Source organism: Salvelinus namaycush, chromosome 3, assembly GCF_016432855.1.
Source record: "Salvelinus namaycush isolate Seneca chromosome 3, SaNama_1.0, whole genome shotgun sequence".
Classification (NCBI taxonomy): domain Eukaryota; kingdom Metazoa; phylum Chordata; class Actinopteri; order Salmoniformes; family Salmonidae; genus Salvelinus; species Salvelinus namaycush.
Window position 1 is genome coordinate 92,630,638 of NC_052309.1, and position 27,907 is coordinate 92,658,544.

The 27,907-nt window shown below is 45.4% G+C and overlaps 1 protein-coding gene across 1 annotated transcript; it reads left to right on the forward strand.

Annotated features, from left to right (window-relative positions):
- The first annotated feature begins 329 nt into the window (after positions 1-329).
- tbl3 (transducin beta like 3) lies at positions 330-27,901 on the forward strand. The gene is made up of 23 exons (XM_038987672.1): positions 330-581; positions 691-742; positions 881-976; positions 1,079-1,126; positions 1,692-1,833; positions 4,874-4,958; positions 5,530-5,700; positions 6,857-6,932; positions 7,046-7,142; positions 7,473-7,696; positions 8,641-8,782; positions 10,851-10,909; positions 11,622-11,728; positions 11,912-12,047; positions 14,355-14,597; positions 15,736-15,806; positions 16,058-16,214; positions 19,781-19,839; positions 21,915-22,018; positions 23,551-23,622; positions 24,333-24,491; positions 25,544-25,637; positions 26,799-27,901. The coding sequence occupies exons 1-23, from the start codon at positions 550-552 to the stop codon at positions 27,202-27,204; spliced, it is 2,832 nt and encodes a 943-aa protein (XP_038843600.1). The 5' UTR covers positions 330-549; the 3' UTR covers positions 27,205-27,901.
- The last annotated feature ends 6 nt before the right edge of the window (positions 27,902-27,907 follow it).

The following is a 27,907-nucleotide window of genomic DNA, read 5'->3' on the forward strand; positions in this document are numbered from 1 at the left end:
AATAGGCCGTGTCGTTTCCCTCCTGTTCGAGCACCAGTCGTCAATCCCCTAGCTGTGAATGAGAACTTTTTGTCGTTTTGAATAGGTGTTTACTCTCTAGTATCATCTCTTCACGATTGTATTGTCACCGGTTACAGGTGTGGGACATTTGGCAGTTTGTTCATATTATTTGTATTACATCAATGAAATGCACCCTATGTATACATTTATATTCAGTATATTTTTATCTTTCTGCGTATGGTGCAGAAAACACATAGAATATAAAATGGTTTAACATTTATCGAGTTTTTTCCTCCGGGAATTTCTTACTGCAGAGAAGCCCAAAACGTTCGGCTGTGCATTCTAGCCAATCACCCTGTCGTGCGTTTTTTTTCCACGCTCGCAGTCATATGACGTACAATGTGAGAGACCGAAAGCCACCTCTTGAACAACACATGTGGGGATTTTGTTGATCGGAGCTAATGAATTCTAACAACAAGTGATCGAAATCAGTTCATCTGTCTTTAAACTGCAAAATTGTGGGGGTTTACCCACGTCTTCCAAAGCAAGATGGCAAAAAGCAATCTCCAGTTCAAGACCAAGTAAGTCGAACGCACTTCACGTGGATAGCTAGCTAGCTAGATAGCTAACGCTGGGCAAATCTTAACTATCTTCTTGCTAAATTACCGTTGTTTTTTCTTCTTCATGTAGTTATGCTGTTTCCAGCACTATCGAGCCATTCTACAAGGGAGGAAAAGTACAGGTATGTTATCACTGATAGTTACCTCCCTCTGTAAAACAGTTAGCTAGCCAACTACCCAACGTTACTGTAGCTATAATTAACTAGCTATACCGTTGACAGATGTGTTATGGTATTTCAATATGTTTTCCTTCGTTACAGATCAGTAAAGATGAGAAATTCATATTTTGTACGTGTGGCACACGTGTCAACGTCTTGCAAATCGTTACAGGGAAGATTGTTCACAGTATTGAACAGGTGAGACTGTCTCGCTCTCTCTCTCTCTCAACACTCGTGTGCAGCTAGTTCAGACATTAATGTCTGTGCAGATTCTCATTTCCGTCACTTTTGTAATTGCAGGATGATCAGGAGGACATTACATCATTCGCCCTCAGCCTTGATGATGAGGTAAAACATTTGACATTCCATTCCAGACCTACCATTTACACAGGCAGCCCAGTTCTGATCTTTTGCCCAATTGGTCGAAAAAGATCTGATCAGATTGGTCAAGAAACCAATTTACTCAAAAAAATATCAGAATTGTGCTGCCTGTGTAAACACAGCCTTAGTGTCACACTCAGTACTTAGTTTGACTACCTTAAGGCATCAGCATGCTTCAGTTCGGCTGCCGCCTTTTTCATGAAAACAAGTCGTCACTCCTTGAATGACTAGACTTTCTTGAAGAATCCCTACTCTTGACTGATCATCGAGGAAGGGCTGTAGACTTCGCCTCCGAACTTCAGCTTGCCTCCAGAAAAAATGTGTGCCCGAACAGCCCAAATAAAAGACAACTGAAGTGCACAACGAACAAAAACGTCACAAACATGTTGTCATAATATATGCACAAACTCTACCAAACTGTTTCAGCTGGGAAGCATGTGAACACCTTTATTCCCCTCTTCCCTTCATCCCTTACTTCCCCCTTTCTCCTCCCTCACCCTTTTTCTCCATCCATTCCTCCTTCCCTCCCCAGATCCTGGTAACAGCCAGCAAGGCTCTGCTGCTGAAGCAATGGGACTGGAAGCAGGCCCAGTGCACACGCTCCTGGAGGGCCATCCACAATGTGCCCATTGCCAGCATGACCTTTGACCCCACCTCCACGCTCCTGGCCACAGGTGAGCGGATCGACCTCATAGGATAACTTCCCACACCCATCATACCCTAGCCTGGTCCCAGATCTGTCGCACACCCATCATACCCTAGCCTGGTCTGTGCAGATGATGTAAATTGTTTTAATTTCAGAATAATCGTGCTGAAAGAAACCACGGATGCCAGTTGGCAAGAAAGCACTTACAGATCTGGTACCAGGCTATATCTTGTAACAGTGTTAATTTTGGCAATCTTTTAGAGTATTTTAGTCATTTTGAAAAAAATATAATTGTCTTAGTTACATTTTACCATTTGAATAATGATGTAGTCTAATTATTGTCAAAAGAACTTAAACAGGGCCTCCCCGGTGGCGCAGTGGTCTAGGGCACTGCATCGCAGTGCTAGCTGCGCCACCAGAGTCTCTGGGTTCGCGCCCAGGCTCTGTCGCAGCCGGCCGCGACCGGGAGGTCCGTGGGGCAACGCACAATTGGCATAGCATCGTCCGGGTTAGGGAGGGTTTGGCCGGTAGGGATATCCTTGTCTCATCGCGCTCCAGCGACTCCTGTGGCGGGCCGGGCGCAGTGCGCGCTAACCAAGGGAGCCGGGTGCACGGTGTTTCCTCCGACTCATTGGTGCGGCTGGCTTCCGGGTTGGATGCGCGCTGTGTTAAGAAGCAGTGCGGCTTGGTTGGGTTGTGTTTCGGAGGACGCATGGCTTTCGACCTTCATCTCTCCCGAGCCCGTACGGGAGTTGTAGCGATGAGACAAGATAGTAATTACTAGCGATTGGATACCACGAAAATTGGGGAGAAAATGGGATAACATAAAAATAAAAGAACTAAAACAGTGGGCCATTTTAGTCCACTAAATGCCCTTTCATTTTGTCACATCACATTTGAATCGCCTCATAAACCTATAGTAAACATAAATCACTGACTTCTATGTTAACAAACATACACAGCCTTGTCCTACCAACATTTTTCTGTATGACGTCATTCTCTTCCCAACAGCCGAAAAATGACAAACATAAGTATAGACAGTGCCTTCGGAAAGTATTCAGACCCCTTGACTTTTTACGTTACAGCCTTATTCTAAAATGTATTAAATTGTTTTTATTCCTCAATCTACACACAATACCACATAATGACAAAGCAAAAACAGGTTTATTCAGAAGTATTCAGACCCTTTACTCAGTATTTTGTTGAAGCACTTTTGGCAGCGATTACAGTGTCTGGTCTTCTTGGGTATGACGCTTCAAGCTTTGCACACCGGTATTTGGGGAGTTTCTCCCATTGTTCTCTGCAGATCCTCAAGCTCGGTCAGGTTGGGTGGGGAGCGTTGCTGCACAGCTATTTTCAGGTCTCTTCAGAGATGTTAGATCGGGTTCAAGTCTGGGCTCTGGTTGGGCCACTCAAGGACATTCAGAGACTTGTCCCAAAGCCACTCCTGTGTTGTCTTGGCTGTGCTCTAAGGGTCGTTGTCCTGTTGGAAGGCGAACCTTCGTCCCAGTCTGAGGTCCTGAGCGCTCTGGAGCAGGTTTTCATCAAGGATCTCTCTGTACTTTGCTCCGTTCATCTTGCCCTTGATCCTGAATAGTCTCCCAGTCCCTGCCGGTGAAAAACATCTCCACAGCATGATGCTGCCACCACCATGCTTCACCGTAGGGATGGTGCCAGGTTTCCTCCAGACGTGACGCTTGGCATTCAGGCCAAAGAGTTGAACCTTGGTTTCATCAGACCAGAGAATCTTGTTTCTCATGGTCTGAGAGTCCTTTAGGTGCCTTTTGGCAAACTCCAAGCGGGCTGTCGTGTGCCTTTTACTGAGGAGTGGCTTCCGTTTGGACACTACAATAATGGCCTGATTGGTGGAGTGCTGCAGAGATGGTTGTCCTTCTGGAAGGTTCTCTCATCTCCACAGAGGAACTCTGGAGCTCTTTCAGAGTGACCATCGGGTTCTTGGTCACCTCCCTGACCAAGGCCCTTCTCCCCCGGTTGCTCAGTTAGGCCGGGTGGGCAGCTCTAGGAAGAGTCTTGGTGGTTTCAAACTTCTTCCATTTAAGAATGATCTAGGCCACTGTGTTCTTGGGGACCTTCAATGCTGCAGAAATATTTTGGTACCCTTCCCCAGATCCTGTCTTGGAGCTCTATGGACAATTCCTTCGACCTCATGGCTTGGTTTTTGCTCTGACATGCCCTGTCAACTGTGGGACCTTATATAGACAGGTGTGTGCCTTTCCAAATCATGTCCAATCAATTGAATTTACCACAGATGGACTCCAATCAAGTTGAAGAAACATCTCAAGGATGATCAATGGAAACAGGATGCGCTGACGTGCAATTTCGAGTCTCATTGCAAATGGTCTGAGTACTTATGTAAATAAGGTATTTTTTTATTTTTTTTATATAAATTAGCAAACAGTTCTGAACCTTTTTCGCTTTGTCATCATGGGGTAATGTGTGTAGATTGAGATGTTTTATTTAGTCATTTTTAGAATAAGGCTATAACGTAACAAAATGTGGGAAAAGTCAAGGGATCTAAACACTTGCCGAATGCACTGTATAACAATTATTTGGCCATGTAAATTCCTAGTTTAGCCTACATAGCTATTGTTTTGTATGTAATGTGCAATCAGACACACACAAGCACAGAGAGAGAAAGAGTAGCACCATCTAGCTAAAATTGATTGAGAGTTTTTCAGTGATAAGCACAGTCTCTCCAAAGCTCTTGTCCAGTTCACTTAGTAGTCCGATTTTTAGTCACAGAGAGAATTTAGTCTCGTCTCGTTTTAGTCAACTGAAATAAAAAATCATTTTCCATGAGTTATATTTTTTTCTGGGTCTATTTAGTCAGTTATAGTCTCGCCAATTGCCACTGAAAAATAGGTGTTTGACAAATATTTTAGTCACTATTTTTCTTGATGAAATTACCACTGCCTAGTACCTACCTGTTATACCCAAAACAACAGTGAGTGAGCTCAATCAAATGCTCCCACTTTAAATGGGTACGCTGAGATTACACCTTGTACTTCCTGTCTGTAATATGAGTCTGTCATCCCGTTGGTGTGTAGGAGGCTGTGATGGCACCATAAAGCTGTGGGACGTGGTGAAGCAGTACTGTACGCACAACCTGAAGGGCTCCTCTGGGGTCGTACAGTAAGTTACTGACCACCTCTTTACTCTGATCTGAACTGCTGATCTAGGACCAGTTTAGCCTTTCAGATCATGAATAAGATCACATGGATGGGGGGGGGGGGCTGATCCTGGATCAGCACTCCTACTCTGAGACGCTTTATGAATACTTGCGCGGGTCAATTTATCTCATGGTTTATAAATGAGATCTATTCCTCAGAAACTGGACAAACCCTTGTAGATGTAGGTGCCTTCGATAAGTTGATACATTGACAACAAGACATGACTTAAATCTAGTTGCTAGTTTGACGTGTGGAAATTAATATTTGATATCATGATTCAGCATGTTTGAGGGGATCAGTTAAATCAAGGCGAGCCACATAATTGTTAATCTTAATTATATAATGAGTAGTTTTTATGGATGCAATGTGGTTTGTAGATCAGTGATTAAGCACAGTCCGACTGAAATGTTGTCGATCTCAAACACTCACATAAGTAGTTATTAGGGATACAAGGTGTTTTGTAGATCAGTGATTAAGCTCAATCCGACTGCAATCATCTCAAACACTCACGTTGTCCTCCTCCTGCCCTGCAGCCTGGTGGAGTTCCACCCAGACATAAGTCTACTGCAGCTCTTCTCCTCAGCGTCAGACTGTGGCATCAGGATGTGGGACCTGCGCTCCAGCCAGTGTCTGTGCGTGCTGCAGAGCCACTACAGCCCTGTCACCTCCCTGGCCTTCACCCCCGATGGAGCCTCCATGGTCAGGTACTGTAACAATCAGTCAACGGTTTCTTTTATGCAGCTCTTTTTACATCAACAGTTGTTAGAAAGAGCTCTACAGTAGAGCAGACCGAGATCTAAACCTGCTGTACTGTAGGACAGCTGAGCTGACTGGCCTGCTCCTACCACTCTCTGGCTAGGTTTCCATTCACTGTTTGTTTTTTGAAAGTTTACATAGAAAATAGATGAGACAATTGCCTGCTGGGTGCGTTTCCATTTAACTATCTTGTGTTGATAAAAACAACTGGACGTAATGACGTCAAACCAAAAAAGTACCTTCAGAATTATTCGGCAATCATCATTTATTTGAAAAACACAGTTTCCATAATTTGTTGCAATAAAGAAAAATCCATCCCAGTCAAAATTATATATTTTTTGTCAATCTTAAGAAAATGTCTCATCTGCCGTTTCTATTATATATGTCGCAATAATATATATTTTTTGCGACATTGCTGCTGCTGAATAAACCTGGGTCAATAGAAACCTGCCTTCTGACACCTATCATACCCTAGGCTGGTCTCAGATCTGTTTGTGTTGCTCCAACTCCTATGGACCTCTGCAGATCATGTATATTGTTTTCATTTCTGAAGAATTGTGCTGAAAGAAACCAAACGGCACTTACAGATCTGGTACCAGGCTATACCTAGTACCTACCTATCATAGCCAAAACAACATGGTGAGCTATTGGTGCAGTGTTGTCCAAGATATTCAATTCATGCGTCAATTTAGTGTTTGGAACTACTCTAGACCAGTGGTTCCAAACCTTTTCCATTCCGGGGACCATGAAATCACCATCAAAGCTCTTGAGGACCTCCATTCGTGGAGTCGCAGAGATTTTTATTAACATAAAATATTTTGCTGGTCAAATGTAGCCTATTTGATCACAAATGTAACCCATCAAAGGCCTGTTATAAAAATGTAAAAAGCTTTGTGAAAAGTAATGTCAAATTGCATATAATCGCATTAATAATCCCATGAATACTCCCAACTGTTATTATAAAAATAATATTTATTTATTTATTTTGGGGCTCACCTGCAGTACCCCCGCGGACCACAGGTTAAAAACCACAGCTTTAGACCTCATCACAGCTGATCAGTTCATTTCGAGCTAGCTGAATGTTGGATGCTTGTTTGGTTGCAGCTCTGGCAGGGACAAGATCTGCACAGTGTGGGATCTGAAGAGCAGGACTGCCAGGAGGACAGTGCCCGTCTACGAGGTACTCTCATACTCTACTTTCTTCCAGAGTTGTTTTAGAATGGCTTTTGCAACTAAAAGTTGATTGGTGTATCATCAGCCTAATTGCATGAAATGCGTTGCTTCCCTCGCCAGGCTGTGGAGAGTGTTGTGCTGCTCCCTGAGGACGAAGATTTCTCTGAGATCGGGGTGAAAACTAAAGAGATCCACTTCATCACAGCAGGCAGCAAAGGTATGTGCTTACAGTCCCGCTCCTGGGTGAAGTTCCCCCTAGGACAGATCTAGGATCAACTTCCCTAACCTTAACTATTAGTGGAGGAAAATGCAAAGCTGACTCAGATCAGTGTCTAGGGGCCACTTCTCCTTACTCCAACAATCCCCAGGCTAGATGGTGGATGCATGTGGAGGAGTCTGCCCACCAATATAGCTAGATAATACTGAATGAGACTAGTGTATAGTTTTAGCCGCCAATCAGAGATTATCATAATTTTATAGTTAGCCAAAACAACACAGGGAGCAAGCCCAATCAAAGACCCCCACTAAAGGGATTCTCTCTCTCCAGGTGTGTTGAGGGTGTGGGATGCCAGCTCGGCCCGCTGTGTGTTCGCCCAGACGCTCCCCTCCGCTCCCCCCGCGGGGGGCTCCGAGGAGGGGGGAGAGGAGTATGGAGACCCCCGGAGCCTCACCTACTGTTTGCCCCTGCCCTCCTCCCTCAGGCTGGCCACGGTCACAGCAGAACATAACATCCTGCTCTACCAGCTGCCCTCCTTCACCACACAGCAACAGGTGGGTACCAGCTGCCCTCCTTCACCACACAGCAACAGGAGGGTACCAGCTGCCCTCCTTCACCACACAGCAACAGGTGGGTACCAGCTACCCTCCTTCACCACACAGCAACAGGAGGGTACCAGCTGCCCTCCTTCACCACACAGCAACAGGTGGGTACCAGCTGCCCTCCTTCACCACACAGCAGCAGGTGGGTACCAGCTACCCTCCTTCACCACACAGCAACAGGTGGGTACCAGCTGCCCTCCTTCACCACACAGCAGCAGGTGGGTACCAGCTGCCCTCCTTCACCACACAGCAACAGGTGGGTACCAGCTACCCTCCTTCACCACACAGCAACAGGTGGGTACCAGCTACCCTCCTTCACCACACAGCAACAGGAGGGTACCAGCTGCCCTCCTTCACCACACAGCAACAGGAGGGTACCAGCTGCCCTCCTTCACCACACAGCAACAGGAGGGTACCAGCTGCCCTCCTTCACCACACAGCAACAGGTGGGTAACAGCTGCCCTCCTTCACCACACAGCAGCAGGTGGGTACCAGCTACCCTCCTTCACCACACAGCAACAGGTGGGTACCAGCTGCCCTCCTTCACCACACAGCAACAGGTGGGTACCAGCTGCCCTCCTTCACCACACAGCAACAGGTGGGTACCAGCTACCCTCCTTCACCACACAGCAACAGGTGGGTACCAGCTGCCCTCCTTCACCACACAGCAACAGGTGGGTAACTGATAACAAGGTCTCTGCCAGCTTCCCTCCTTCACCACACAGCAACAGGAGGGTGGGGGGTGAAAGGGACGTTAGGATTGTTCTTATTGTTCAGATGGTAGGTCTTCTGTTTGTTTGAAGATGTTTTCTCCCATGCTGATGGTTTATTTGGATCAAGAGCCTTGCTTCTGTGTTGCTGGTGTTCATTCTCTAATGTCCTCTCTCCACCCCCAGTTTGTTGGCTTCAATGATGAGGTCCTTGATGTGAAGTTTCTGGGCAAGGGTGACACTCACATTGTCGTGGCGACCAACAGCTCCCAGCTCAAGGTGTTTGACTTGGCCACCAGCAGCTGTAAGATCCTCTACGGACACACAGGTGAGTCCTCTGACCAACAGAGGGCAGCACCTCTCTGCTTGTCTGTAAGGGGTTTTCACTAGGTAGGAAGATGGAATGGAAACCTAATTCACATTTGTAAAAAGGTTAGAAACTGAGAATAATAGTTCTCAGAATAAGTATATTGTTAGTTTCTTTTGAATCTGGCAGCTCCCTTCAGCCCTGTTCTAACATTAATGCGAACAACCCAAATGATCTAGTACCTCACTCAATAGAACATCTGGACAGTTCTGAAGATTTACCAGCAAGAGGCAGAGTTGCTGTGTGAAACACTGATCCCCAAACTGCACCTTGCAGTGGGTCTGTAGAATATCTCACCCTGCAGTGGGTCTGTAGAATATCTCACCCTGCAGCGGGTCTGTAGAATATCTCCACCCTGCAGCGGGTCTGTAGAATATCTCCACCCTGCAGTGGGTCTGTAGAATATCTCCACCCTGCAGCGCGTCTAGAATATCTCCACCCTGCAGTCCGTCTGTAGAATATCTCCACCCTGCAGCGGGTCTGTAGAATATCTCACCCTGCAGTGGGTCTGTAGAATATCTCCACCCTGCAGTGGGTCTGTAGAATATCTCCACCCTGCAGCGGGTCTGTAGAATATCTCCACCCTGCAGTGGGTCTGTAGAATATCTCCACCCTGCAGTGGGTCTGTAGAATATCTCACCCTGCAGTGGGTCTGTAGAATATCTCCACCCTGCAGTGCGTCTGTAGAATATCTCCACCCTGCAGCGGGTCTGTAGAATATCTCCACCCTGCAGCGGGTCTGTAGAATATCTCCACCCTGCAGCGGGTCTGTAGAATATCTCCACCCTGCAGCGGGTCTGTAGAATATCTCACCCTGCAGTGGGTCTGTAGAATATCTCACCCTGCAGCGGGTCTGTAGAATATCTCCACCCTGCAGCGGGTCTGTAGAATATCTCCACCTTGCAGCGGGTCTGTAGAATATCTCCACCCTGCAGCGGGTCTGTAGAATATCTCCACCCTGCAGCGGGTCTGTAGAATATCTCCACCCTGCAGTGGGTCTGTAGAATATCTCCACCCTGCAGCGCGTCTAGAATATCTCCACCCTGCAGTCCGTCTGTAGAATATCTCCACCCTGCAGCGGGTCTGTAGAATATCTCCACCCTGCAGCGCGTCTGTAGAATATCTCCACCCTGCAGTCCGTCTGTAGAATATCTCCACCCTGCAGCGGGTCTGTAGAATATCTCCACCCTGCAGCGGGTCTGTAGAATATCTCCACCCTGCAGCGGGTCTGTAGAATATCTCCACCCTGCAGCGGGTCTGTAGAATATCTCCACCCTGCAGCGGGTCTGTAGAATATCTCCACCCTGCAGTGGGTCTGTAGAATATCTCCACCCTGCAGCGCGTCTAGAATATCTCCACCCTGCAGTCCGTCTGTAGAATATCTCCACCCTGCAGTCCGTCTGTAGAATATCTCCACCCTGCAGCGGGTCTGTAGAATATCTCCACCCTGCAGTCCGTCTGTAGAATATCTCCACCCTGCAGTCCGTCTGTAGAATATCTCCACCCTGCAGTCCGTCTGTAGAATATCTCCACCCTGCAGTCCGTCTGTAGAATATCTCCACCCTGCAGTCCGTCTGTAGAATATCTCCACCCTGCAGTCCGTCTGTAGAATATCTCCACCCTGCAGCGCGTCTGTAGAATATCTCCACCCTGCAGTCCGTCTGTAGAATATCTCCACCCTGCAGCGGGTCTGTAGAATATCTCCACCCTGCAGCGGGTCTGTAGAATATCTCCACCCTGCAGGGATGCAACATATACAGTATGTAAGCCATGGAAGTCTTTCTAAACCATGGCGATTGGAGGGATTCTAATTAAATTGTAGCTGTGAAGGTATTTACAAGAAGCCTAAGAAACCTGATAAACTGAGCAATCAGTCAGACAGAGTTACTGCCATTCAGGATTAGAGACACTGATAGCTTGGTAACTGGTCGGTCTGGTTTGACAGTTTGACTGACGTTGAGAGAGTTGCTCTTTTCTCACCTGGCTCGCCCCTTTTCAGAAGGGTTGACCTTTCCTTTCTCCTCCACAGATACCGTCCTGTCACTCGACGTGTTCAAGAAAGGGTCCCTGTTTGTGAGCTGTGCAAAGGTGAGGCTACAGCTTGACTGTTTCCTTGTTTCATCAGGAATGTTCACCATTCCTCATTTACGAATGGAATCCTCTCCTCAACCTTTCGTCAACATGAGTTAACCACAGAGTAGGATGAAATCCACACGTACACAAACACATTCATGCATACCTACACACACACACTCCCTACTAACCAGTATCATCTAATCAATACTATTGAACCCTAGCCTGGTCCCAGATCTGTTTGTGCCGTTTTGCCAACTCCTATGGTCATAGTTATGCCAAACGTGACAATGACCTCTGTGCTAATGATGTATGATGTTTTAATTTCTGTATAATAGTGATGGAATCAAACCACTGATGCCAGTTGGCAAAACAGCACAAACACACACACATAATACACACTCCCTCTAACCAGGGTCCCTTCTCTCTCTCTCTGTACAGGAGAAGTCAGCGTCCTCTCTCTATTTCTCTCTCTTTGTACAGGATAAGTCAGTGTCCTCTCTCTGTCTCTATGTGTACAGGATAAATCAGTGTCCTCTCTCTCTATGTGTACAGGATAAATCAGTGTCATCTCTCTCTATGTGTACAGGATAAATCAGTGTCCTATCTCTATGTGTACAGGATAAATCAGTGTCCTCTCTCTCTCTCTCTATGTGTACAGGATAAATCAGTGTTCTCTCTCTCTCGCTTTCTCATATATAATATTTTATTCTTTCTTTCCCCCCAGGATAAGTCAGTGCGTGTGTGGAGACAGGATCCAGACAGTGGTCAGGTGTGTTGTGTGGCCCAGGGCTGCAGCCATGCTAACGCTGTGGGTTCCATCACCTGCTCCAGGTAAACCACTACACACCAGGGTCTCCTCAGTTCTGACCCTGGAGGCCCACTGTGGATGCACATTTCTCCACTATTGTGAATGCCAATATCCAATGTGTTAATCATCCATACACTGTTGCTTGTGCACGATCTAATCCTTCCTTCTTATCCTACCACTGTCTTTCTCTCTCTCTTTTTTTTCAGGATGAAGGAGTCGTTTGTGGTGTCTGGTAGTCAGGACTGCACCATCAAGGTGTGGGATCTCCCAGAGACCATCCCGGAAACAGACGGTGACATATTCCAGCTGACCGCCCGGGTCACAGAGAAGGCACATGACAAAGTATGACACGCGCATTCACATACATTCAAGCATCATACATACAGTTGAAGTCGGAAGTTTACATACACCTTCGCCAAATACATTTAAACTCAGTTTTTCACAATTCCTGACATTCAATCCTAGTAAAAATTCCCTGTCTTAGGTTAGTTAGGATCACTACTTTATTGTAAGAATGTGAAATGTCAGAATAATAGTAGAGACAATTATTTATTTCAGCTTTTATTTCTTTCATCACATTCCCAGTGGGTCAGAAGTTTACATACACTCAATTAGTATTTGGTAGCATTGCCTTTAAATTGTTTAACTTGGGTCAAACGTTTCGGGTAGCCTTCCACAAGCTTCCCACAATAAGTTGGGTGGATTTTGGCCCATTCCTCCTGACAGAGCTGGTGTAACTGAGTCAAGTTTGTAGACCTCCTTTTTCAGACACTTGTAGACACTTTTTCAGTTCTGCCCACAAATTTTCTATAAGATTGAGGTCAGGGCTTTGTGATAGCCACTCCAATACCTTGACTTTGTTGTCCTTAAGCCATTTTGTCACAACTTTGGAAGTATGCTTGGGGTCATTGTCCATTTGGAAGACCCATTTGCGACCAAGCTTTAACTTCCTGACTGATGTCTTGAGATGTTGCTTCAATATATCCACATAATGTTCCTCCTCATGATGCCATCTATTTTGTGAAGTGCACCAGTCCCTCCTGCAGCAAAGCACCCCACAACATGATTCTACCACCCCTGTGCTTCACGGTTGGAATGGTGTTCTTCGGCTTGCAAGCCTCCCCCTTTTTCCTCCAAACATAACAATGGTCATTATGGCCAAACAGTTCTATTTTTGTTTCATCAGACCAGAGGACATTTCTCCAAAAAGTACGATCTTTGTCCCCCATGTGCAGTTGCAAACCGTAGTCTGGCTTTTTTATGGCGGTTTTGGAGCAGTGGCTTCTTCCTTGCTGAGCGGCCTTTCAGGTTATGTCGATATAGGACTCGTTTTACTGTGGATATAGATACTTTTGTACCTGTTTCCTCCAGCATCTTCACAAGGTCCTTTGCTGTTGTTCTGGGATTGATTTGCACTTTTCGCAACAAGGTACGTTCATCTCTAGGAGACAGAACGCGTCTCCTTCCTGACCGGTATGACGGCCGTGTGGTCCCATGGTGTTTATACTTGCGTGCTATTGTTTGTACAGATGAACGTGGTACCTTCAGGCGTTTGGAAATTGCTCCCAAGGATGAACCAGACTTGTGGAGTTCTCCAATTTCTTTTCTGAGGTCTGATTTTCTTTTGATTCTCCCATGATGTCAAGCAAAGAGACACTGAGTTTGAAGATAGGCCTTGAAATATATCCACAGGTACACCTCCAATTGACTCAAATTATGTCAATTAGCCTATCAGAAGCTTCTAAAGCCATGACATAATTTTCTGGAATTGTCCAAGCTGTTTAATGGCACAGTCAACTTAGTGTATGTAAACTTCTGACCCACTGGAATTGTGATACAGTGAAATAATCTGTCTGTAAACAATTGTTGGAAAGATTACTTGTCATGCACAAAGTAGATGTCCTAACCGACCTGCCAAAACTATAGTTTGTTGACAAGAAATTTGTGGAGTGGTTGAAAAACGAGTTTTAATGACTCCAACCTAAGTGTATATAAACTTCTGGCTTCAACTGTACATACATTCAAGCATGGACACAACTGTACAGACACATACCCACCCACACAAAAGCACAAACACAAGGACACACAAGCATGTACACACACTAACACATGTCTAGAAGCACGTTCACAGGTGCACCATACTGGTAGGTAAACTGACAGATACGTTGTAGTGATAAGACTGTTTGTCTGGTGACTCAGGTGCTTGATTTGTTCACTGTGATGGGAATATATATATGGCTTTCCTCATAAGGAAGTCAAAGTCCCAGCTGATAATGTCCTGTTGTGGGCTCCTTTGTCTGTATGAACTATTGTTGTCATACAAATGCACTCACAACATAGATGGTTTGATGTTTCTATGTATAATGTGGGTGCCTGTTCTGTGAAATGTATACTTGAGAAGGAAGAAAGGACTATGTGTTTGGTAGGTCTTGTTCCTCCCTGTCTCTCACCCTCCTATTCCCCTTCCTCTCCCCCTGCCCACCCTCTTCCTCTCCAACCCCTCTCTACTTCTTTTAAGCCCACTTTCTATTTGTCATCTGTCACTTTCTAAATTCCCCATTGTTTTGATCCCTGCTCTGTGTCACACTGACCCCATAACCTTCCATTTCTCTCTCGATCTCTTATTCTCTCTCCCCCCTCCCTCCCCAGGATGTGAACAGCGTGGCAGTGTCCCCCAACGACAAGCTCTTGGTGTCTGGTTCCCAGGACCGCCTGGCCAAGCTGTGGTCCCTGGGGGCCCCCGGGGCCGACCTGGCCCTTCTGGGGGTGTTCCGGGGCCACCGCCGGGGGGTCTGGTGTGTCCAGTTCTCTCCCATGGACCAAGTGCTGGCATCCTCCTCAGCTGACGGCTCTGTCAAGCTCTGGAGCCTCCAGGACTTCAGCTGCCTCAAGGTGGGTGAGGGGTGGTGGTGAGGGTGGGAGGTAGGGGTGTGCGTGTATGATTGCTAGTTTGCGTGTGTGTGTGTTTATGTGACGTGTGTAATTCTTATATTTGCAAGAATTTACATGTTTTACGTTGCTCATCAATTGCTCATTTCCCTCGTACAGTAGGTATGAGATAATCAACCCCATTTTAGTTCCTCCATTACCTTGGCACTCCCGAACACTCGTCAAACCAAATGAACCATGTATTGAATTGTAGTTGTGAGTGATCGTGATCATTGTTAGTAGATGACGTTATCACCACATAGTAGCTTTATGCACTAATATAATGGCTCATGGAGGGAGGTTGTGTTCAACTTGTGGCTCCCTCCCACGATATCCTTTCTGCCCTTTGTGAGTGACACATTCTTTGAACAGTCATGGTCTCCTGTATGGAACTGTTCTGGAACACAGGAACAACAGAACCTGATGAAATGGCGTGCCTTGGTTTGTTATGTACAGTATCTTCAAATGTTATCTAAAACACCCGTTAGTCTTTTTAATTAACCTCATCGGAAATCCAATATAGCCTTTTGCTCTGTCACAAATGAATGGCCACAAAATTCGCAGGTTGACGTTTGTCATCAGTCTTGTCCTGGAGGCAGAACAGCGATTTTTCCCTAGATGGACCAGTGGCAAAAGTAAAAATTGGCTATATTGTAAAAAGGTTAGGTTTAGGTTTAAAATCTGATTTGTTGTCTGTGGCTGTGCCAGCTAGTGACTACCCTGCAGAGCTGCCTCCAGTACATGTTGTCTGTGGCTGTGCCAGCTAGTGACTACCCTGCAGAGCTGCCTCCAGTACATGTTGTCTGTGGCTGTGCCAGCTAGTGACTACCCTGCAGAGCTGCCTCCAGTACATGAGTCATCACAATAAATGCCAACCTGCTCAAAGCGCACGTGTGGCGTGGGCCCGTATTCATGGTGCTGATCTTGGATCAGGTTTGCCTTTTAGATCGTAATGAATAAGATATGGACAGTGAGGACCTGATCTTAGATCAGCACTCCTACTCACTGACGCTTTTTGACTACGTGCCCTGGTGGAAGCAATTGAAGTTATATCTGGCCATTCTCTGGCAGTGAAACTGGTGTGGCATGTTGTGTCTTGCAGACGTTTGAAGGCCACGATGCCTCTGTGCTGAAGCTCATCTTTGTGAGCAGAGGGACTCAGCTACTCACAAGGTACGACACACACTTTTGTGTTTTTTATCCTTCCATAATTCTTATGGTAGCATGCCAATATCACATCCCAAGCATTGGTTATACTGTTTTTTCCCTTAAAACACCTCTCTCTCTCCCACCCTCTCAATCTTTTGAGTCTCTCTTTCTCTCATACTCGCTCTGCTCGCCCCTCTCTCGCTCTCTTTCCCTTTTTTCCTCTCCGCCCGTCTCTCTCTCTTCCCTCCTCTCCGTCTCTCTCTCTCTCTCTCCAGTGGGTCAGATGGGCTGGTCAAGCTGTGGACCATCAAGACCAATGAGTGTGTGAAGACGCTGGATGCCCACCAGGACAAGGTGTGGGGTCTCCACGCCACCAGGAAGGACGACCGCGTTGTCACCGCCTCGGCCGACTCCAACATCACTGTGTGGACGGTCAGTACTGGCCCTAACCGACTGACGCTCACTGATGGATTGAGTTTGAATAATTAGAAATGCATGTAAAGCTCGTCCAGTTGGAAACCACATTATGACCCGGTTAATATAGTACATATACTGTAAGTCAATTAATCCACCAACCAATCAGTCCAATCTATTTCAAAATACCTTTTTTTATCAGCAGTTGTCACAAAGTGCTTCAAAGTCTTGACATCTCCCACCAACACCTTAGAACAAGGCGTACCTACCTGGGGTAGATCCATGAGGGACAAGGCCTTAGAAAGAGACGTACCTACCTGGGGTAGATCCATGAGGGACAAGGCCTTAGAAAGAGACGTACCTACCTGGGGTAGATCCATGAGGGACAAGGCCTTAGAAAGAGACGTACCTACCTGGGGTAGATCCATGAGGGACAAGGCCTTAGAAAGAGACGTACCTACCTGGGGTAGATCCATGAGGGACAAGGCCTTAGAAAGAGACGTACCTACCTGGGGTAGATCCATGAGGGACAAGGCCTTGGGCAGGAGAGTAATGTAGTATGCAGAACTCAGGCTTGGGTAACTCCACCAGTACCGACACCATAGAAATATAATTACTAGAAATGCTATTAGTCACACTCTTACCTGTAAATGAGTAGATAACCAGCTGTATTGCCCCTATAAAAACTTATGATAGGAGCATTGCCAGCCAGTGATGCCAACTTAGCAATTTTGTTGCTAGATTTAGCAACTTTTCAGACTACCCTGGCAACTTTTTTTTCAAACAGCACCTAGCAACAAATTTAGCTACTTTAAAAAATGTATTTGGAACTTTTAGCAACTTTTGAAAAGTGACTCAAACGCTAAAATGCAGGCATTTTCCCTCTAAATGACACAAAAACGATTTTCTCTGTCACACACTCAGTCACAACACACGTGCCTGGCTGCAAAAGTGCATTGTGAGTGACGTCAGCAGCAATTTCAGCAAATTGCAAATCATTGTTGGCCGACTGCAGCAGCAGTAGTACGTGTTCGACGAGACAAACCCAATGAATGTAGTTGGTCACGAATGTTTGATCTTGAACAAAACGTACAACATCAATCAACATGCCTCAATCAAAAATGTACAGAAAAGAGTGGGAGTCTGTACCTGAACAAATGTCAAATCATATTTTTTGCCGAGATGGCCAGTCAATTTGAGTAACGTTATTGTGTATTCTACGTAATGACGCAGTTTTACGTTATCACGCAATGACATCACAACGTCATTTAGCAACTTTTAGCAACAAATCAACCTGCCTCTAGCAACTTATCCTGAAAATTTGTTGGCAACTGTGTCCAACAAGGTTCACACAAGGTGCTTGAAGTACTGGAATACCTTGAAAATCTGAAGTTTTCTCAAGTTGGTACTGAAAGGAGAACAGAAAATTATGAAATATGAAAAATATTGGAAAAATTTAATGGTCTTGCAAGTTAATTTCCAGGCAGTGTCTCGTGCTCTGGTTGCCAGGTGAGCTCTCTCATTCCACCCACACTGGGCGGCAGGTAGCCTAGTGGTTAGTGTTGGGCCAGTAACCGAAAGGTTGCAAGATCGAAGGACTATGGTAAAAATCTGTTGTTAGCCCCTGATCAATGCAGTTAACCCACTGTTCCTAGGCAGTCATTGAAAATAAGATTTTTTTCTTAACTGACTTGCCTAGTTAAATAAAGGTAAAATGAACACTGCCACTTGTGAAACGTCACATTGATAGCTAAAATGGCGGGCAAATGTAGATTCAACCCTGCCTGGCAAGATATTGACATTTATGTCTGGGTTTTGCCAGACCCAACCAAGGATGTAGTGGAGGGTAAACGCCGTTTACGCACCTTTTTATTTGTGAAATAGCATTTGATAACCTTTTTTAAAAAATGTAATTATCGTGAGAAAGACTGGAATTATGATTCATGTATGCTCGTTTTGTTCCCCTGCTCCCCCAGATTTGCCTTGTTAGCAGTGCATTCATTCACTATTCTGTCCAATGGGAAACACTACCCACGACATAGCATAGACCGAGAGGTGAAATCAACTACCTCAGCCCAGACCTACAGTGGCAAGTAGCGGAGAGACTCTGCTGACAGTGTAAATTATTTTAACATCCCTCAACTCCTGCCGTGTCAACAGACACCCACCAAACAACCCCCCCTGACTCTCAGAGAATGAGTGTACAACTGGTAAATAGTCGCTGATACTTCAGTCAGATGTCTAGCTAGCTATGTAGCTCAATGGCTCTGGCTATTAGCCAGGTAGCTAGCTAACTAGCTGGCTAGAAGGATGAAGTTAGAAGCTAACGTTGAACAGAGCCTGACCTCCAGCAGGAGTAGTTGACTGAAATTAAGCTAGCTATAATCAAAAGATTGGCTACTATACGTTCTCATAACAAAATAAATGTTCTTTGTAGTGAGACGGTGGTGAGTCAGGCTGCAATGAAGGAGGCAAAGGAGATGCACAGAGAGAGGAAGCATTGAAGCAAGCAGGGAGTGAAGTGGTTCCCAAACTTGGGGTCCTCTAAAATTGAAATAGGGTCCCCTGAGAGAGTCTTTAATCTTATCAAACAATAACTGTCTCTTCAGTCTGTCATGGAAAGAGCTCATACCATTGCATTACTTCCTGTTAACCTCACAGTGAGTACCATGTCATTTCCAGGTATAACTCCCCTAGGCATTGGTAACAGGTTTCATGATGATGATTTGGAAGCATTGCTGACCTCATGGCTGTGGTTATTCTACAGAAATTGTACCTTAAGGAAACATCAAATAAAAAGCTGGTGTGGCAATGATTGTGTACTGTATCATGTGCTGCATGTTACCGCCATCTGATTCCTTGATGTTTAGGAGAAGACGACAACTCCTATTGTCATAGTAACTCCAAACGTGACCGCTACCTCTATGCAGATGATGTATGATGTTTTAATTTCTGAATAATAGTGAAGGAATCAAACCACTGAAGCCAGAAAGAGAGAGGAAAAAATATGACAATGACCATAGGAGTTGGCAGGTGTGTGTGCAAGCACGTGTTTGTGTGCACGTGAGTGACCTCTGCATAAAGGAAGCAGCCTTCAGCTAAATAAAGGTCTTCATGCTGTCAGTATAACACCTCCGTCTGCCAGGATACAGTGGTAAATACTTGTCATGGAGATAGTCGTCCATCCTTTTGTATGCAACATACCTGCCTGTATTATGAAAGATGGGAATTCAGCCTGTTACATAAGTGTGCCTCAAAGCTAATGAAACCAGGCAATGCCTCGTGTGCCACTTCATGCCAAGAATGATTCAGGAATGACACCAGACTGGATTTTGAACTTGGTCGTGATGTCCATTGCGTTTCAGATCTTTATGAAAAGGATTAATGAAAGGTGTTAATGTAAACTAGTTTAGGGAGTGTCTTGGTACTCTAACTATTCCAACTATTGTCACACCCATCCTAGATCGTCTTTAAAACTGGGGTATATTTGTATGGCAAATCTAGAACTGTTAGCCAGACTTATGTTGTTGTATAAATTGAATGAGTGACATGATAAATGTGTTGTGTGTGCCTTTCCACTGTAGGATGTGACAGAGGTGGAGCAGGCAGAGGAGCAGGCGAAGCAGGAAGACCAGATACTCAAGTGAGTTCACCTTCGATACAGATATCAACTGGGCATTAAAACATCCTTCGATACAGATATCAACTGGGCATTAAAACATCCTTCAATACAGATATCAACTGGGCATTAAAACATCCTTCGATACAGATATCAACTGGGCATTAAAACATCCTTCGATACAGATATCAACTGGGCATTAAAACATCCTTCGATACAGATATCAACTGGGCATTAAAACATCCTTCGATACAGATATCAACTGGGCATTAAAACATCCTTCGATACAGATATCAACTGGGCATTAAAACATCCTTCGATACAGATATCAACGGGGCATTAAAACATCCTTCGATACAGATATCAACGGGGCATTAAAACATCCTTCGATACAGATATCAACGGGGCATTAAAACATCCTTCGATACAGATATCAACGGGGCATTAAAACATCGTTCACCTTCAATACAGATATCAACGGGGCATTAAAACATCGTTCACCTTCAATACAGATATCAACGGGGCATTAAAACATCGTTCACCTTCAATACAGATATCAACGGGGCATTAAAACATCGTTCACCTTCAATACAGATATCAACGGGGCATTAAAACATCGTTCACCTTCAATACAGATATCAACGGGGCATTAAAACATCGTTCACCTTCAATACAGATATCAACGGGGCATTAAAACATCGTTCACCTTCAATACAGATATCAACGGGGCATTAAAACATCGTTCACCTTCAATACAGATATCAACGGGGCATTAAAACATCGTTCACCTTCAATACAGATATCAACGGGGCATTAAAACATCGTTCACCTTCAATACAGATATCAACGGGGCATTAAAACATCCTTCAGTACAGATGGTTCAGTTGGTTGGAGCATTGTGCTGACAAACACAAAGGTTGTGGGTGTGATGTTTGCTTGGGACATATAGTCTGCATATATAGGTTTTACATGTAGGTGGTTCAGCAAATGCACTGAAATTCCAATTCATCAATGTTTTTCAATGAGGACAATTTGGAACTGGAATTTGGTTTACTTTCAGTGGTCAGTTTAGGGTAAGTGGTTAATTTTAGTATCAGCGGTTCACTTTAGGGTGAGTGGTTAAACTAGGGTCAGTGGTTTAGTTTCGGGTCGTGGTTGGTGAGGGGTTAGTATTCAGAGTTTTAACACTATGACCCACTTTGTAGACCCAGCTGCTCCTTCCAACAGCTGATAAATATCTACAGATCAAGGGTTTGTTAGACCAATGTTTGCCCACTGCCTAACCACACTAGAGGTCATGTTGGAAAGAAGTCCAGGGGGATAACATGTTCTATTTACTTACTTCTAAACACACACACACACACACACACACACACACACACACACACACACACACACACAGGCGGAGGTCCAGACATAGAAATGTTGTCTTCCCTTTGGCCCACCTGTTAGTGTTCCTTTTAAAAGTCACGACCTGTTATCTGGAACCATATGTAAGGATAACCACGGGGATTGATAAGACTGTCCACCCACCACTGGTTTTTCATACAGTGTAGTGTGCCTCTGTGCATGGACCACCCAGCTGAGCTAATGGCTGCGGTAATTCTGCAGAAATTGTACCTCCGTCTTAAGGAAACAGCCCCCGGCTAAATAAAGAGCTGGTGTGTGACAATGAGCGTGTATTATATCTTGCTTCTGAACGTCGCCGCCACTTCATCTGATTCCTTAACATTTAGGTGAAGACAGCAACTCCTATGGACTGACCTCTGTGCAGATGATGTATGATGTTTTAATTTCTGAATAATAGTGAAGGAATCAAACCACTGATGCCAGAGAGAGAGAGAGAGCGAAAAACATAGTAATTACCATAGGAGTTGTGAATGCGCGCTTTTGTGCGCATGTTTGTGTGTCTTTTCTGGGTCGTGTTTATTAGGACACGTTAACGTTTTAAGACATTTTGCAATTGGAAACAAAAATGTGCGTTTCTTATTGGAAAAATCCAGGTGGTCCCTCACTGTCTCAGTCCTGTTTTGTGCGTAATGAACGCAGCCCCGGTTTTTCTACTTTCAGATGTAGTGGTGTGTTGTTGTGTTGTGCAGGAAACAGGAGTTGTCTAACCTGCTTCATGAGAAGAAGTACCTGAAGGCTCTGGGCCTGGCCATCTCCCTGGACCAGCCACACACTGTGCTCAAAGTCATTAAAGGTATACTTCTGTCCTCTCGCGCTTCTTCTATATCCTACTACACATCCACACACACTCACACACCGTGCTCCACATCATCAAAGGTACATTTCTCTACCCTCTGTCTCTAGTCTCTCACATGTTTTCTCCACACTGTACATACAGTTGATCCTCCAGATTCTTCCTCACGTCTCCAGAAATAGCTGCTGGATTCCACATTGCTAATGTTGTCACTCACCTTCCACCCTGTCACTACCTATTATCCTAGTGTTTCCTCTGTAGTACTCCCCCAGTCCTCCAGGCACTAGTGTAGACTAGACCTGTGGGAACTCTACATAACGAGGACTACATAGAGCAACATTACTCAGTAACCAGTTCAGACTCTCTAAACCTCTCTGTCATTAAGTTAATGGATGACGTGACCTGCATACAGACAGGTCCACTGACAGTCTGACACCAAGGCCTTAGAGGCAAATAGACTAAATAGACCAAATCACTCTACCCACATTCCAGGCCTTTATGTTCCCTACATGGACCTTCTTCTGAGCCAAAACATAGATAGTTGTGCATAGGTGCACTTTCGTGTTTGTTTATCGAAACAAAGAAGATTGGAACATACTTGTTTTAGACATTCCTTGTATTGATCATGGATGAGAGAGACTGGGTGGTGTTCATTAGGGCAAAACGTTGCACAACAAAAATTATATAATTTCTTATTTTACAAGTTCCGATAGTACCAGCCCGTTTCGGAACCGTTTACCTCCGTCTCGTGCCTATTGAACATGGCCTGAGAGAGATCAGGTTCTGAGCTAAATAAAGGTACAGTTTATAAACACAGGAGTGTTCACATACTCAGTGTTTAGGCATGTTGGTGTTGGGAACATCATGTGTATATAGTCAACACACTAGTGCAGCTCCAAAACAACATGTCCTCTTAAAACTACTTGGAACACATTCTGTTTACCATATTGAAATTCTAACAACATATAACATACGTGTGTTAAAAATACTTATTTAGGAAAAGTCAAGGACTGAAGGGTAATGGCTTTAAAAATGGCAGATATATGTATATACACACATTTTAAATTCATATGTAGTTAAAATGACTGCCTCAGCACTTCTAGTGTTAAAATCCATTAATATAACTGGATGGGAGAGACTGGGTTCCATGTTTGACCGTCAAGGATTGGTCAGAGGTCATTGTATTGGAATAACAATGGACCGTGATACTCACACTAAAGGGTCTAGAATGGGGTTGTAGACGGGACGGGTCACTTAGGTCATGATGATGCGTACTAGGTTGCATCCCAAATGGCACCCTATTTGCTATCTAGTGCACTACTTTTGCTCTCCATAGAGCTCTGGTCAAAAGTAATGCAGTTTGTAGGGAAAGTTAGTTATGTAATTATTTAATAGACTGGCCATTAACTTAGGTTATGTATTGTGTGCCATGACACTGGTTATGTATGCTAGGATCATAGGCTTCTATATCTGATGTGGGTTACTCTGTGTGCACTGTCTGTGACCTCGTGACTTTCCTGTGTGGCCTCTAGCGATCCGCCAGGGGGAAGATGGTGCTAAGCAGCTGGAGAAGACTGTGCTGAAGCTGCGCCAGGACCAGAAAGGTGAGCTCAGAAAGGATTGGGATATACTAAGCTGGCCCAAAAAAACACTGTTTTTACTACGTTGCAGAACATTCTGAAAACGTTTTGTGCTTGGTGGGTATTCAATATAGTGATGGAGCCACCTGATAATGGTCTGTGATAAAGGTCTGTGTATAATAAAGGTCCGTGTACGGTAATGGCCCGTGATAAAGGTCTGTGTATGGTAATGGCCCGTGATAAAGGTCTGTGTATGGTAATGGCCCGTGATAAAGGTCTGTGTATGGTAATGGCCCGGGATAAAGGTCCGTGTACGGTAATGGTCCGTGTGTGATAATGGTCCGTGATAAAGGTCTGTGTATGGTAATGGCCCGTGATAAAGGTCTGTGTATGGTAATGGCCCGGGATAAAGGTCCGTGTACGGTAATGGTCCGTGTGTGATAATGGCCCGTGATAAAGGTCTGTGTATGGTAATGGCCCGTGATAAAGGTCTGTGTATGGTAATGGCCCGTGATAAAGGTCTGTGTATGGTAATGGCCCGTGATAAAGGTCTGTGTATGGTAATAGCCCGGGATAAAGGTCCGTGTACGGTAATGGTCCGTGTGTGATAATGGTCCGTGATAAAGGTCTGTGTATGGTAATGGCCCGTGTGTGATAATGGTCCGTGATAAAGGTCTGTATGGTAATGGGGTGTGTAATCCTAACCCTGACTCTCTCTACTCCCTCCCCCCCAGAGTCTATGCTGCGCTACTGTGCTGTGTGGAACACCAACGCCCGGAGCTGTCTGGACGCCCAGGCTGTGATCCAGGTGATGCTCACACACCTCTCCCCTGAAGAGCTGCTCCAGTACCAAGGAGCACGCGCACACCTGGAGGGACTCATACCTTACACTGGTGAGGGGGACTGGGGAGTGTGTGTTAGTCACATTGATGTATAGACTCACGCCAGACGTGACCGCTACCTCTGTGCAGATGATGTATGATGTTTTAATTTCTGAATAATAGTGAAGGAATCAAACCACTGATGCCAGAGAAAGTGTCCGCTGATTGTGTGTGTGTGATGGTGTCCGCTGATTGTGTGTGTGTGATGGTGTCCGCTGATTGTGTGTGTGTGATGGTGTCCGCTGATTGTGTGACGGTGTCCGCTGATTGTGTGTGTGTGACGGTGTCCGCTGATTGTGTGTGTGTGACGGTGTCCGCTGATTGTGATGGTGTCCGCTGATTGTGTGTGTGTGATGGTGTCCGCTGATTGTGTGTGTGTGATGGTGTCCGCTGATTGTGTGTGTGATGGTGTCCGCTGATTGTGTGTGTGATGGTGTCCGCTGATTGTGTGTGTGACGGTGTCCGCTGATTGTGTGACGGTGTCCGCTGATTGTGTGACGGTGTCCGCTGATTGTGTGACGGTGTCCGCTGATTGTGTGACGGTGTCCGCTGATTGTGTGACGGTGTCCGCTGATTGTGTGACGGTGTCCGCTGATTGTGTGACGGTGTCCGCTGATTGTGTGACGGTGTCCGCTGATTGTGTGTGTGTGACGGTGTCCGCTGATTGTGTGTGTGTGACGGTGTCCGCTGATTGTGTGTGTGTGACGGTGCCCGCTGATTGTGTGTGTGTGACGGTGCCCGCTGATTGTGTGTGTGTGACGGTGCCCGCTGATTGTGTGTGTGTGACGGTGCCCGCTGATTGTGTGTGTGTGACGGTGCCCGCTGATTGTGTGTGTGTGACGGTGCCCGCTGATTGTGTGTGTGTGACGGTGCCCGCTGATTGTGTGTGTGTGTGACGGTGCCCGCTGATTGTGTGTGTGTGTGACGGTGCCCGCTGATTGTGTGTGTGTGACGGTGCCCGCTGATTGTGTGTGTGTGATGGTGTCCGCTGATTGTGTGTGCGCCTCTTTACTTGTTTGTTGATACAGTTCCCTTGTTTGATTTGACCCTGTTTGTCCCCCCAGAGAGACACATGCAAAGGATAGGCCGTCTGCTGCAGGCCTCCATGTTCCTGGACTACATGTGGCAGAAGATGAGAGTGACAGGAGCTCCAGTCAGGTGAGGAGGACCTTAAACACAACAGCCACCAATCACAATCCAGGGCTTATACTAACGCTATACAGCCCTGCCCAATGACTTTCAAATGTTTTCTTCAAATGCATTGCTTTTAGAAAGATTCAGAATAAAAAACACATAAATTGCATTGTTTCGAGTTTATTTTAATAGGGATTGATGGTGATGACAGGATTCGCCCCTAAAACAGATTCTAACATACGCTTAAGTCAAATTTTTACTTAGTCTTCCATCAATATCAATGCATTGACTGAAGTGGAAATTCAACTTAAGCAATAGTTAGGATTCGCTTCTCTGAAGTGAAAGACATATTTGATTTCATGTTTCCTTGTAGGCTTCTAAGTAACTTCGTAGCAGGACACAGTCATCCGACCTATCAGCGTTGACAGTATGGCACGCGAAGGTTGCTCTAGATCTAATCTGAGTCTAGAACAATGGCTGTTGTTGTTCATAGGAATAAATCTGGGCAAGAGAGAGAACTTTCACATATCTGTGGTTTGAGACCAATGCCTGTGTAAACAAACTGATGTTTTTACTGTAAGTACTGTAGTAGATTTCATTCTGAAACCACACACACACCCACATTTCCCTCTCTATGGCTGCTTCCTAAATGGCACCCTATTGCCTATATACAAGTGCACTGCTTTTCACTAGGGCTCTGGTCTAAAGTAGTGCACTACATAGGTAATAGGGTGCCATTTGGGACACAATTTATAAGCTTTGCCAGCACTGTAATGATGAATAACAAACTGATTGAGGAATGTTAACAGCAATAACCAGGTCTTGTACAATCACATACTGTACCATGGAACGTAAACTCCAATCTGGTACATCAACACTGAAACTTCTGGAAGAATGGGACAGGTTTGAAGAATGATTCTTTGAAGTCATTATCTAGAAAGTCATTGTCATGGGTCAAGCATAAAGATATTGTCTTCTGCAGTACCCCAATGTATGATGTGATAGGAAGTATGCAGCAGAGCCTAATTCTTCAACATGGTCTTAAGACCCAATAAGAATCCAGCTAGAGTCCAGCTTTAGGAAATATGACAGAGCAAACATGGGTCTGTGTGACACGTGAATTATATGGATATTTGACCTCCTTTGTTGTTGGTTGCTGATGTGTGATGTCATATCCTTTTACAGTATGGACTCGCAGGATGAGGAGATGGACACTGCCTCTCTTCAGGTGCCACACCCCCTGTTCATGATTGACAAGCGACCAGGCGAAGGTGGAGATGGGACTAGGGAACAGGGGAATGGAGAGCAGAGATGGAATGAGGGAGTGGCGGAGGAGGATGGTGGTCTCGAGGAAGATGCCAACATGGAGGAGGATGATGATGATGAAGTCAGTATCACCAGGAAAGCCTCAGTCAGCGGACAAAGGGTGGAAAATGGACAGAACAGAAAAGAAAATGGCAACCATCACTCTGGCAGTGAGGAGAGTTCAGGAGAGGAGGACCGGGGAGACCAAACAGAGGCTAAGATGGCCAAGTGTCAGATCCTCCTGTCTGCAGCCTCCCTTCCACCCCTCCAGGCAATTATTAGCTGATGGGAGACTCTCTGACACCAAGCCCACTAAGGATGCCTGGGTGTGAACCTGCGGGAATCTCCTTCAGCATGGACCACTGCCTGGAGCAACAGTGTGGCTTTATAGACACTGACAGACAGAGAACAGGTCCCGAATGACCTTTTATAATAAACTGGTTTTGAGGTCGATAGGCCTAGCTGGCAGCCATTTTGGAAAACCGTGTAATTTCTCATAAATAGTGGCAACCATGTTAACTGATCAGGAAAAACTCTGGGCGCTAATTGAAGCCTACTGCTGGTACCTAGTGGAAGCCTGCTGCTGGTACCTAGTGGAAGCCTGCTGCTGGTACCTAGTGGAAGCCTGCTGCTGGTACCTAGTGGAAGCCTGCTGCTGGTACCTAGTGGAAGCCTGCTGCTGGTACCTAGTGGAAGCCTGCTGCTGGTACCTAGTGGAAGCCTGCTGCTGGTACCTAGTGGAAGCCTGCTGCTGGTACCTAGTGGAAGCCTGCTACTACAGGTCAGGAATTGTCGAGGCTCTACCCGTAACTTCCTCCCCATTCTTCAACAGAAACCAGTGCTCATTAATTTTAATATTTGTTCATTGTTGTGCAGTCCTGCTCTTCCACATAAACAAAAACAAACGCCTCCTTTATGTAACATATTTTGTTTGTCATGATTACAAATGCATCTGGAATAAAATGTGTGCCTTGCGGAAGTAATTATTG